At 54.4% G+C, this 12,049-nt stretch overlaps 1 protein-coding gene across 4 annotated transcripts in view; it reads right to left on the bottom strand.

Annotated features, from left to right (window-relative positions):
• The window catches only part of USP36 (ubiquitin specific peptidase 36), a 38,284-nt gene extending 26,766 nt beyond the window's left edge, over positions 1–11,518 (bottom strand). Inside the window, exons 1-4 of one of the 4 annotated variants that reach the window (XM_045085795.1) lie at positions 11,380–11,518; positions 8,821–8,982; positions 6,624–6,885; positions 5,850–6,071 (exon numbers count right to left, since the gene is read on the bottom strand). In XM_045085795.1, the coding sequence (XP_044941730.1) occupies positions 5,850–6,071; positions 6,624–6,876 (475 nt within the window). In that variant the 5' untranslated portion in view covers positions 6,877–6,885; positions 8,821–8,982; positions 11,380–11,518. Of the gene's footprint in view, positions 1–5,849; positions 6,072–6,623; positions 6,886–8,820; positions 8,983–9,171; positions 9,299–11,284 lie in introns of those variants that run through there. The other 3 variants (XM_045085794.1, XM_004748790.3, XM_045085796.1) reach the window with 3 other exon arrangements.
• Positions 11,519–12,049: the final 531 nt, after the last annotated feature.

The raw sequence follows: 12,049 nt of genomic DNA, 5'->3' as shown, positions 1-12,049 counted from the left end.
GTGGTCCTAACGCAGCTCTGGGCCCTTCACATAGACTAGAGCTTCTCACCCAACGGAGAAACCACAGTTCACGTACGTGTTCCTGCTGACACACACGGATCCTTCTGTGTTCCTGCTATCACAGACAATCCTGCACCCGTCTCGGTGTCCAACCTTCTCGAAGGCATAAACTCACCAAAGACTTCTGGGTCCAAGGGCAAACCCACGATCAGTGCGGTCTCAGATACACTCCAGTACTGCCCAAGCAGACCCGGTCGTAACACAAAATGCACCAGTTGTCCTCCCCGTGCAATAGCTCTCCTCACCCAGGTACTTCGACCCACTCCAAGTCAGTAACAAAGCAGCCTGCAGTCTGTGCTCTTTAGAAACAGAACATAGCTTGGGCTGGCAAAGATGTGGAGGGATAGGGACCACTCGCTGTGCACCATTGCTGGGGATGCACACTGCTCCAGCAGCTGTGCACTGTTGCTGGGGATGCACACTGCTCCAGCAGCTGTGCACCGTTGCTGGGGATGCACACTGCTCCAGCAGCTGTGCACCGTTGCTGGGGATGCACCTGCTCCAGCAGCTGTGGAAAACAGGAGGGTGCTCCCTCAAACAATTAAAAAAAAACCAGAATTCCCAAACAGCAATCCCACTTCTGGGTTTACACGTAGAAGAAACGAAAGCAGGGCTCAAACAGGTTCTATGCACCAGCCTTCCCAGCATTATTCATAAGATGTAACAGAAGCCAAGTGTCCACCAACAAGTGAATGGGTAAGAAACGCAGGATGTACGCACAACAGACTATTACTCGGCCTTAAAAGCTGATCTGACACCTGCCACACCACCACGGATGAACCTGGAGGATGTGATGCCGCGTGAAGCCGGCCGGTCACAGGAAAATCAATACTGTAGGATTCTGGTTCCGCGAGTGGCTGGAGTCGCCCAGCTCGCAGACAGAAAGGAGGAGGGTGGGCACCAGGGGCTAGGGGAGGGGGACGGGCAGTCAGGGTTGAAGGGACAGAGCTGCTGTGTGGGAAGAGGAAGGAGCTCTGGAGATGGATGGCTGCACCATAACGTAAATGTTTTTAATGCCTCTGAGCTGTACACCCAGAAGTGGTCGATTCTGGGGCACCCAGATGGCTCGGTTGGTGGAGCATTTGACTCGACCCAATGGCCATGAGTTTGAGCCCCACGTTGGGCATAGAGAGTACTTGGGGAAAAAAATTAAAAGAAAAAGTTTTAAAATGGCAAATTTTACATTATATGCATTTACCCCAGTACCGAAGTTTTATCTTAAAAAAAAAAAAAAAATGCCAGGGGCGCCTGGGTGGCTCAGTGGGTTAAGCCGCTGTCTTCGGCTCAGGTCACAATCCCAGGGTCCTGGGATCGAGCCCCACGTAAGGCTCTCTGCTCAGTGGGGAGCCTGCTTTCCCCTCTCTCTCTGCCTGCTTGTGATCTCTCTCTCTCTGTCAAATAAACAGATAAAATCTTTTAAAAAAATAAATTAAATAAATAAATAAAAATTTTAAAAATGCTACCCCTCCCAAATTAAGAAATTTAAAAAAAAAAAAAAAATGCTACTACATACACGACCCCTCTGGAGGATTCTTGGAAAAGTTTGTATGAGCACCTTTACAAAAAGGGGAGACTTTCACTTCTCATTTCAGAGCTTTTGGATTCTTCTGACCCTAACCATTAATTATTTTTAAAATAACAATAATGCCTGAGGGGCTCAAATTTGGGCAAAAAACTAAAACATGCTATTAAAAGAACTTAAACAGGGGCGCCTGGGTGGCTCAGTGGGTTAAGCCGCTGCCTTCGGCTCAGGACATGATCTCAGGGTCCTGGGGTCGAGTCCCACATCGGGCTCTCTGCTCAGCAGGGAGCCTGCTTCCTCCTCTCTCTCTCTGCCTGCCTCTCAGTGTACTTGTGATTTCTCTCTGTCAAATAAATAAATAAAATCTTTAAAAAAAAAATAATAAAATAATAAAAGAACTTAAACACAAGCATTCACAATTGCGGAGTTTCAGAGTGATGCAGAGGGACCCTGGGGCCTTCACAGCACAGGCGTCCCGAGGGAGGGCGAGAGCCCACCGCAGAGGGGCTGATCTTGGCTGCTTCCACTCACGCCCTCGCTCCCATGGGCTGCAGAGTATGTGTGGCGGGTTACGGGGACTGCCGGTGTCACCGCCTTTGGCTACACCAACCCTAACAGAGCTGACAAAGGTTCAGCCGAGGAAGCCGGCTGAACAAGAGAAGGACAGAGCGACCTAAGTCCAGAGAGGGGGGTCTCCTTACCACAGTCACGAGAGAAGAACGGTGCTGGGTGCCGGGGGGCTCAGTCAGCTGCGTGTCTGACTCTTGATCTGAGCTCAGGTCATGATCTCAAGGTCATAGGACTGAGCCCCACCTCAGGCTCTGCACTGGGCCTCTGAGTCAGCTTGAGAGTCTCTCCCCTATTCTGTCCCTCCCCCCACCCAAGTGCGCACTCCCTCCCTCTAAAAAAAAAAAAAAGGCTTAAAAAGACAAAAAAAAAAAAAAAAAACCCCCACAATGACAGCCCAGTCAAGTCTTGCTAAAAGTCTACCCAGAATGCGTGCGACATCACCAAGGTCACTACCGAAACAGATTTATGACCGACTTCACCTGCCGGGGCCCGGTGCCTCAGTATGTCAACTCCAGCCACCGCGGAGCCATCACCATCACAAGATGCTTAAAATGCCATTTCCTGCGCACGTCACCTTTCACTCATTTAAAAAGCAGCAACATAATGAAGCTCCCCGAAGACCTCACACAAGCGCGCATCTGGACGCTGTCCCTCTCTGGCTCCCGACTCCCTGCCTCCGGCTCTATCCCGATTTTCTGACTTATTTTCATTGTTCACCAATTTTAAAAAATCATTTTTTAAGTCTCATCCCCTACGTGGATACCTAAACACTGTATCGTCTTGTTTTCCAACTCCATAAATAACCATCCAGGCTGGACGCAATCTCTGGGGCTTTTCTGGGCACCGGGTGGCGGCGCGCACGAGCGGTCTTCCTTCCCCACACCTCGCTGCTACCCCGGCAGGGGCCCGCGCCGTGTTTCAAGCATCCGTCCTGCTGACGGGCACCTGAGCGGCTTAGTTCGCTGCCTACAGATGATTTTACACACAGGCGTCCTGGCAGGCACGGACCAGAGCTCTTCTGCAGGAGGAGACCCGCTGGCTGGTAGGTTGCCTGGAAGCTAAGGCCAGTTCAGACGACCATAGAAGGTTCTCCTCATCCTCATGCTGACACAGTACCGCTCGGCCTCCGCAGGCACACCCATCGCAAAGGCGTCACTACACCTGTCACCACTTCGAGAGCATGTCCCGGGTTCCCGTCTCTCCCTACACTCAAACCACGAGTTTCCTCTTCTGTAAAATGCCGGTTCGTAATTTTCTTTTGCTTTTTTAGGAGTGCTCTTTCCCTTGTTGGTCTGAATGATTTCCACATTCTTGGTAGCGATCCTTTGTGGGTTGTGTGTCCTGGGTCTTGCCTCCAGGTCGTAGCTCCCTGTTTGCCTTTTAAGTGTTTTCTGGAAACAAATGTTAACTTCAATGCAGCTGAATGTGTCATTTTTCTTTTGTAGTTGGTGCCGTCTGAGCCTTAAGAAATCTCCCATCCCAAGGTCAGAAGGAGATTTACCAATGTTGGTTATAAGAATCTAACATTTACTTTTGATATTAAATTTTTAACATGTTCTCTGAGCACAGGTGTGCTGTGAAACAGGGATCCTATTCGCTTCTTCCATATGTAAGCCTGAGCTCTTGTGATGTTTCATTCATTTCAAATGGGAGACACGTGAAGAACCGACACGTCACACACCTCCAGGTGTACGCAGGGCCCTGGGCTCTATTCCGTTCCTTCGGTGAGCGGGTCCCCTCCCTGACCCAAAACTATGATGTCTTAATCTAACTTGACAAGACTTCATAGTTGCTAAGGTGCTTCTCTTCGCACAGTCTCCTTCAGAGGTGTTTTGGTGATCTGGGGTCCTGTGCCCTGCTTTTCCATAGAAATGTTAGGATCAGGTGGAGTCATGTTAATTGGGGGGGGAATCAACGTTTTGTGACAGTGAGGCTTCCCTCTGAAGGCAGCTCTCTTCAGGTATGTAGACGACCGTATCATGTCTTCCTGTGAAGGATTTCTTGGTAAATTGAAACCTAGATGCTCTATCACTTTGGTTGTGATTCTGAATTTTACAGCAGCAAATAAATTTTTTTAAAGATTTTATTTTATTTAAGATTTTATTTGACAGAGACAAGTAGGCAGAGAGAGGGGGAAGCGGGCTCCCTGAGAGCAGAGAGCCTGATGCGGGGCTCGATCCCAGGACCCTGAGACCATGGCCTGAGCCGAAGGCAGAGGCTTTAACCCACTGAGCCACCCAGGCACCTACAGTGACGAACATTTTTAAAAACTTTGTTATTTGGTGTAGAGAAATTCAACTAATTTTTTTTTTTTAATACTAATATCATATCTCGTCCCACTGCCAAATTTCTACTTAGATTCTCTCGCTTTCCAACGTAGGAATGTCATTTTCAGGGAACGACAGCGCGCTCCCTCCTTTTCCCTCCTAGGACACGGCTGGGGCAGCACCGACACATCTTCAGCACAAGTGGCGAGAGGCCCTTGCTCCCCTCTGCATTCTGAAGGATGTGCTTCCAATATTTTCCTATCTGGAACGTTCTTCTGCATGCCTAGTAGATGCCCTTTATCATGGTAAGGGAACTCCTTCCTGTTGCTCCTTCGCTAGTTTATCATAAACTTCTTCTGGGGGCACTACTTTCCCGCGACCTCTCTCTTTCAATCTGTCGATACAGTAATTAAGGAAGCAAATTTAGCAGTCTCCTCCGTAGCACTTACCGTGAGCCAAGTACTATTCTGAGCACTTTACGTCAGTCGTTCAAGCTTCCCAAGACCTCTATTGGGGAGATGATATTCTTACTTGGCTGATGAGGAACAGGAAGCTTCTAGAAGGTTAGGTAACATTCCAGGGATCACAGCACTTCAGGGCAAAGCCAGGACAGGGCGCAGCAGGCCCAGCTCCAGAGGAATGGGTTCCCCTGCCGTGCTGTGTGCGTTCCACGGTCCCACTCCGAGGACAGCCCTGCATCACCAGGACGAACACGAGCCACTCGCAGTGTGGCAGAGACGACTGCCTGCGGCAGTATTCGGTCTAGAAGTTCTGTAACTACACTCGTAAATGGGACCGTACTGTTGCTTTCTCCTCCTGTACCTGCTTAATTCTGTTACCTGAGAATCTAATAAAGTGAGCTGAGGGTTCTCTATTCTCTGGCAGAATCTGTTTCTCTAAATTTTCATAAAGCTCATCCAGAAGCCATCTCAGCCTGGTATTTTCTTCATGGGAAGATTTTTAACCACCAACCCAATTTCTTGAACAGTCAGCAGGCTTTCTGCTTGCTCTGGTTTTGCTCCCTGACATTTTATTTCACCTTTGTCCTCTCACATCTCTGGGGCGCACTGCATAAGGGACACAGCACAGACGGGTACCCCCATGGATGTGGGGTCATCGAAGGGACATTTTTTTTTTTTTTTGAAGGTACATGTTTTGTATGTGTTTTTTAAAACACCTTTCTCCCCTTGGGTACTCATTCCCAGAACAGGCTGGGACCAACACTCCACCCCAGTGCCCGGCTCCCATGGCCTGGCCTGCAGCAGGCACACGGCAGATGCAGCTTTCATCAGAAACTATGTCGCAGGCTCCGCTCCTGAATCTGCCCCGGGCCAAGGGGTGCTAGCACCACGGCCGCATGGGTCCATCTCCCCAGGACACCAGCCGGTCCCCGCGCCTCCCAGCCCACCCGTAGGGCCAGCGGCACTCACAGTTGCGAGTATGTTCCTTGGAGAGCAGGTAGCTGGCCAGAGGCGGAGTATAGGTCAAGCACTGGAGGGTCGAGTTCAGGAAGCAGGTGTTGCCAAGGTTGTGAAGCCCCGCTCCCACGCGGTAAACCCGCTCCCACTTCAGCGACAGCCGCTCCGTGGGGAAGAGCACCTTCTGCGGGGCGGGGACACCATCACCACCGCTCTCGTACGCGTGCTCGCTGCCTGTGAGAAAGAGACAGGGAGGAAAGCAGGGCTTCAGTCTGCGCCCGGGGGGGTCATGAAAAAGAAATCGCCGACAGGCATACTCCGCGTGCACTTGCCAAGACACTTGCCAAGACGGTGTCGAAGGGTAACCAGTGTCCCCTGGCAGTTACTAGAAAGCCCCGGTGAAAACTCAGTCATCCCGTGGCTCCCGCGGACTGCTCAGGTCTGGAATTCCAGGAGCCCTCGTGGAGGAGGAGACGACACCCCGGGAACGAAGAGCTAGAGCCAGGCCTCAGCACTCCGAAGCCCGGCCCGTTTCTCCGGCTCGTTTCCTAGCCCCGCTTTTGATCCTATCAAACACACACAGTCCCAAGGGTTCCTAAAGATACAGATGCCATCGTGAGGCAACCCCGCGTCGCTACTTCCGTAACTACAGAGCACCGACCCCAGAGAAGCTTCCCCACTCCGACCACATCTGCTCTTGTTCCCCCACTCTGCCAACACTCCGCCAGCCGCACGGCCAACACACAAGGGTGGGGCCCCTTCTGCCCACCCCCCGGGCGTCCGTACCCTGTCTCCTGGACTGTGGCTCGTCTGCACTCCTGTGGCGACTCGCTCCCTCTGTTTTAGGGTTCAGCAAGACATATTTGCTCTTTAAGGACTCCAGCTGATAGGAGAAACTCTTGCTGGCTGGCTCGAACTCGATCTTCTGTAAAAGGACTTTCTTGGCAGAGGAGGCCAGAAGCTTCCCCAGGTCCCCATCGTCGGCCGAGTCCTTGCGGCCGGGTTTCAGGGCTTCCTTCAGCTTATCGACTATGGGCATGGTGCATCACTGTGGGGACAAGAAGGAGCACAGAGTGACGAGTAACTAAGTCCCAGGAACCAAGTGTCACTTCTCTGAAAGTCCCCTCACGTCTTTCCGGACGCTGAGCACTACCAAGGCTACTCTGGCTTGGCTGCCAGCACCACGAAGGAGGTGTGAGACACGGAGAAACACTACCGACCGCCGTGACAGAGCCCGTGCCTCCGTCAGGAAGGGAAGGCACTTCCACAAACAGCACTAAAGAGACGAAGGTGGCCCCGGGAAGCTGGAGGGCCCCGCAGCATGTCCTTGTTGAGCGACTACGGGCCCCGGCTTGGTGCAATCTCCTCTGGGGGTGACCACATGGTCCTAACGTCGGCTCAAGAACGGGGCGGGGGGGGGGCGCCTGGGTGGCTCAGTGGGTTAGGCCACTGCCTTCGGCTCAGGTCATGATCTCAGGGTCCTGGGATTGAGTCCCGCATCGGGCTCTCTGCTCAGCGGGGAGCCTGCTTCCTCCCCTCTCTCTCTCTCTCTCTGCCTGCCTGCCTCTGTGCCTACTTGTGATCTCTCTCTGTCAAATAAATAAATAAAATCTTTAAAAAAAAGTTAAAAAAAAAAAAAAAAGAACGGGGGAACACTGGTGCTCGGAAGACACTCTGGCTGCACACACAGACCACACGCTTCCAGAATGAGCGTGGTGAGTTACAGCGCACGCCTCTGTGCTCGAGCTTGTGCTCTTCCAAATGAAGGCCAGAGGGCACGGGTCATCAATGAAACACTGCAAGTCCACACTGACCCACACTGGAAGTGCAACACACGCAACAGATCTCAAAGACTTGGTGTAAGAATGTAAAACATCTCAATAATCCTGAGCCGGGTTACAGGCTGAAATGATAAAATTTTACGCACACTGGGTTAAGGAACATGAAAATCAGTTTCACTTGCTTTTTATTACTTATGTGGCTACCGGAGAATTTTAAATTATACGTGTGGCCTGTGTTATCGGACAGCGCTTGTACAGATGATCGTTCTGAAGGTGAGGGAGGGGAGACGGGACAGTGGTGAGACGGGCACGGTTCCCGCAAGTCACCCAAATCTCAAGAGGGAGATGACAGCTCCGGGTGGAGAGCGGCAGGCCTGGCTTATTCCCGTACCTATCGGCTCTAAATTCCAGGGACAACCACTGTGACCTCCCAGGTCCCCTGCTCTGTGTAAAACGGGCTGAAAGCAGCCCCAAAGCTGGATTCGAGGTTCCCGCGGGGAGAGCGCGCTGCAGCGCTGGGAACACGACTGACCAGGAGCCCCCCCGCCCCCAGTCACCTCTGACTGCACGTCACTACCTTTCAACTCCACCATCCCAGCCAGGGCTCAAAGGCAATCTGAGTCACAGTTAGGAAAAATAAGTTGGTTAACTGCTCACTGTCATGAGAAAAAGGAGGACCCCGTTAGGTACCCAGCACCCAGTCAGCCACAGGGCACTGCCGTGGCAGGAGGAGCCTGAACCTTAGTGACAGCACCTCTTACTAAGCCGTTCAAATGTATCCTTATGGAGCATCTCACTCCCCACACGGGTCAAATTTTTTTATCTATAAAAACTTGTGTGGGCAGGGGGAGGCACGCTTGGGGGTTCAGTTGGGTGGGCGTCTGCCTTCGGCTCAGGTGGTGATCGCAGGGTCCTGGGAGTGAGCCCCGCATCAGGCTCCCTGCTCGCTAGGAAGCCCGCTTCTCCCTCTGCCCGTGGCTCCCCCTGTTTGTGTACATACTCTCTGTCTCTATCAAATAAATAAATAAAATCTTAAAAAAAAAAAAAAAGCAGCAAGCACAAGTTCTTTGATTTGAAGAAATAAAAGAACCTTTCCCAAGGGGAATTATCGAAGTGTTCCTACCCACTGAAGCACTGCTCCTGGGCGATAAGCCAGCGACGCGGGGAAATGAAAAACGACTCTGAAGCCTGTGCTGGCTCACCTGGGACGGCTGACCTCGGGCGTGTTGGGGCTGCAGCATGGGGTCAGGTTCCGGCCAGACTGGGCAGACGCAGGGCAGGACCCTCCGGTTCATGAGCTCCTTGGCTGCGCCCCATGAAATCACCAAAGCTGCAAGTCTGTCGACCCGAAGGGGCGTCAGAATCTGTGGGGTGAACAGGGCACCACGTGAGGCCTCTCTCTTCCACCATCTCAGCCCCACGGCACTGACCCAGGGCGGGAAGGCAGGCTGTCTGTCTGGAAGAGTCTGTCTGAAGGAGTATGGATGGTGCTGGGTGGATTCGGGAGTCTGGGGAAGAACTGAACAGACTCGCTACAAGTTACTACAACGTACGTGATAGGAAAACACCGCCCTTGGCTTGGTATCTTAACCTTCAGGCCCGTGACAAGCCCAGTGAACAAAAATCTTCGGTGAACTCCAGTCTAAATCACTTTCCAAAGAGTGAAAGGGCTGACTTCCAGATTTCATAAACCAGAATTTCAAAAAAAAAAAAAAAAAAAAAGGAAAAGCATCGAAGGAGCAGTAAGAATTACCGAATTACCATATTTTCACTTTGGCTAAGTGCAGATTTTTTCCCTTGAACTACCATCCACAATCACTGTAACTACATAAAATTAAAATACTTAAAACATTTTTTGCTGCGGAAGCCTTCAGATACGTACAAGTTGGTGGGAACAACACAGGGACCACCACGTTCCCCTTATTCAGCACCAGTAATTGCTGCGCAGGCCCACACCTGATTCCTCTCCTGTCCCCACATTACTGACCGCAAATTTCAGATAGATCGTGCCTCACCGCCATAAATAAAAAGTCTACCAACCACAAAACAAACGGGGGGGCATGATGAACATGATCTCAGAATAAAGCCAATCGGTGAGGTGGAGCTTCCAGTCTCACAAAAATCTCCTTATACGACCGTACCTCCACGTGGACAGACGGACATGGGTCCAAGGGCAAATGCTCGGGAACCAAACAGCAAGACAACAAACAGAACTCGGCAGATAATAACCCAATTTATTTCAAGAGAAGAGATTTCAAGAACATCTATCCCACAGCCTACTCCTCGTGGAGGAAGTCAGAGATTTCGAGCAATTTTTCAATTTCTGACAAAGATCGACCTCTATGTCACCAGTTCCACCCAAAACATCAACAACAACCAAAAAAATGTGCTCTCTCTGAGGTGTAGGAACCCAGAGAAAAATGTCCTTGTAATCAGCAGGCCCTCTGATGACCGTTGGACAGGACGCGCTTCAAAAACCCGGCAAGGGTGCTCCCTCCGCTCCGCCCTCCAGGAACAGCTCAGGCTCCTCCAGGCCCATTTCTACCTCCCGGAGGAGGAAAACAGCATCCGCAGAACACCCTTCAAGCAAATTCTCTCTCCCTCCTCCCTCTAAATGCACTTTTCCGGGATGAAATGCACCCAAGACTCACAGGGTCAACCACGTGCCGGTGGGGGAGGAGCCCAGATGGACAGAGCCCGGGGCCTCTCAGGGGCACTTTCACAGGGGCCTCCGGTCCGCAGAGCCTGCAGGACACGGGTCTCCAGCTGGGAAAGGGTAAGCAGAGCCTCCCTCTCCTTGGCGGCCTGGTTCTAGGCGTCTCTTACAGCAAGCAGGCTGGCCACCATGCTTTCCTCGCTCATCTGTCTCCGTTTCCAGAAGCTCCTCTGCCTCGCCCCTAGGACCCCAGGGGAGGCTCAACTCTCCCGAATAAAACACGGGGTACTGTACAGCCGCACAGCCTGTCCCACCCACCCACATTCACCATAACCATGACCCTGAAGAAGGTTACCCTCTCCAGGGATAAGTCTTTCCCACATTTCTTACTAAAAGGGGGGGAAAAATGAAATTCCAGCAGGGCCGCCCAGCAGAACAGGCTCCTCCAGATTTTGACTTAAGGCATTCCAGGGTTAGTCTGGGTCCTGCCCTGGTGATGCTTCCCTGGGCAACGGCTGTGCCCGAGACCGACAGAGACCACGGCCGTCCCCGATTCCCCGGGGCTCCTGGCTGGGGCAGCTCTATCCCCCACCACTGGTCGCGGTTCCCCGGGAACAGCAAAGAGCGCGCCTCCCCGACCCTGTCTGCGGAACCCCCAGCCCCTCGAGGACTGCGCAGCCCTGGGCCTTCCCTGCGGATCCTGAGTCCTTGCGGACCGCGCGCCCCTGACCTCGCCGTGGACCGCCGAACCACTCAGGGACCGCGCGCCCCCGACCTGCCCGCGGACCTCGGAGCCCTCGCAGACCGCGCGCCCCCGACCTGCCCGCGGACCTCGGAGCCCTCGCAGACCGCGCGCCCCTGAGCTCCCCGCGGACGCCCAAGCCTCTCCCGGACAGCACGGCCCCGACCCCCTCGCTAACGAAGTAGCCCCGGGCCCTCCCCACGGGCCCCCGAGCCCCTCGCGCCCGCGCGCCCGCCTCTGCCCCGGGGCGCCCCCCTGCAGGCCGCACCTTCCCGCGCCCCCGGCCCAGCCGAAGTCCTTCACCCGGCCGGACGCGCAGTCCCCCGTCGGCCTGCGCGCCGCCGACACCCGGCCCCAGCCTACCCGGCCCTCGGCGGGCCCGGCTGCAGGCCCGCGGCGCTGGCGTCTGCTCGGCCCGGGCCCCGCACGCGCACCATCCGGGCCTCGGGCGCCTCACACACGTGTCACGGCGACGCTTAAAGGCGCCGCGACCGGCGGCCCGCGCTGCGGGACTCGGAAGGTCGCGGCGGCTTTAAGAGACGGGGCTGGCCGCGTCCCCGCTCCCTGGGCCCGCCCACAGCCGTTCTACGTGGCCGCTACGTCACGCTGCTCCCCGCGGCCCCTCCAGCCTACGCGATGACGCCAACACGCAGAGCCGGAATCGCCCCGCCCCCTGGGCCGGCGCCCGGCGCGTTCCCGGAGAGCACGTGAGGCGGCCGCTTCCGGGTCTGCGGCGGGTCTGGGTCGGGCGCAGCTCCTGGCGCGTGCCTCCTGCCGCGTGCCGCGGGTGGCGCGGGTGGCGCGGGGCTCGGCCTCCCTCTCCCGAGCCCTTTAGTGGCCTAGACGCGGACGGGGAGCGATGAGGGCAGCAGGGGAGGCCGAGCCGAGCTGTTGCGGTGAAGGGTGGGGGCGTAGGGGGATGTGGCCTTTGACTTCGGAAGTGTCCGGGCCGCGCGGGCGCTCGCGGTGCCCAGCCCCCTTGCGGACCGCGTGACGATGACCTGAGGCTGCCGGCGGCGTGCCGGCAAATGCG

The sequence above is a fragment of the Mustela putorius genome, unplaced genomic scaffold (assembly GCF_011764305.1).
Source record: "Mustela putorius furo isolate JIRA1106 unplaced genomic scaffold, ASM1176430v1.1 tig00000873_pilon_pilon_pilon, whole genome shotgun sequence".
Taxonomy (NCBI): Eukaryota; Metazoa; Chordata; class Mammalia; order Carnivora; family Mustelidae; genus Mustela; species Mustela putorius.
Note: the sequence above shows the minus strand (reverse complement) of the source record. Positions and strands in the feature narration are given on the sequence as shown.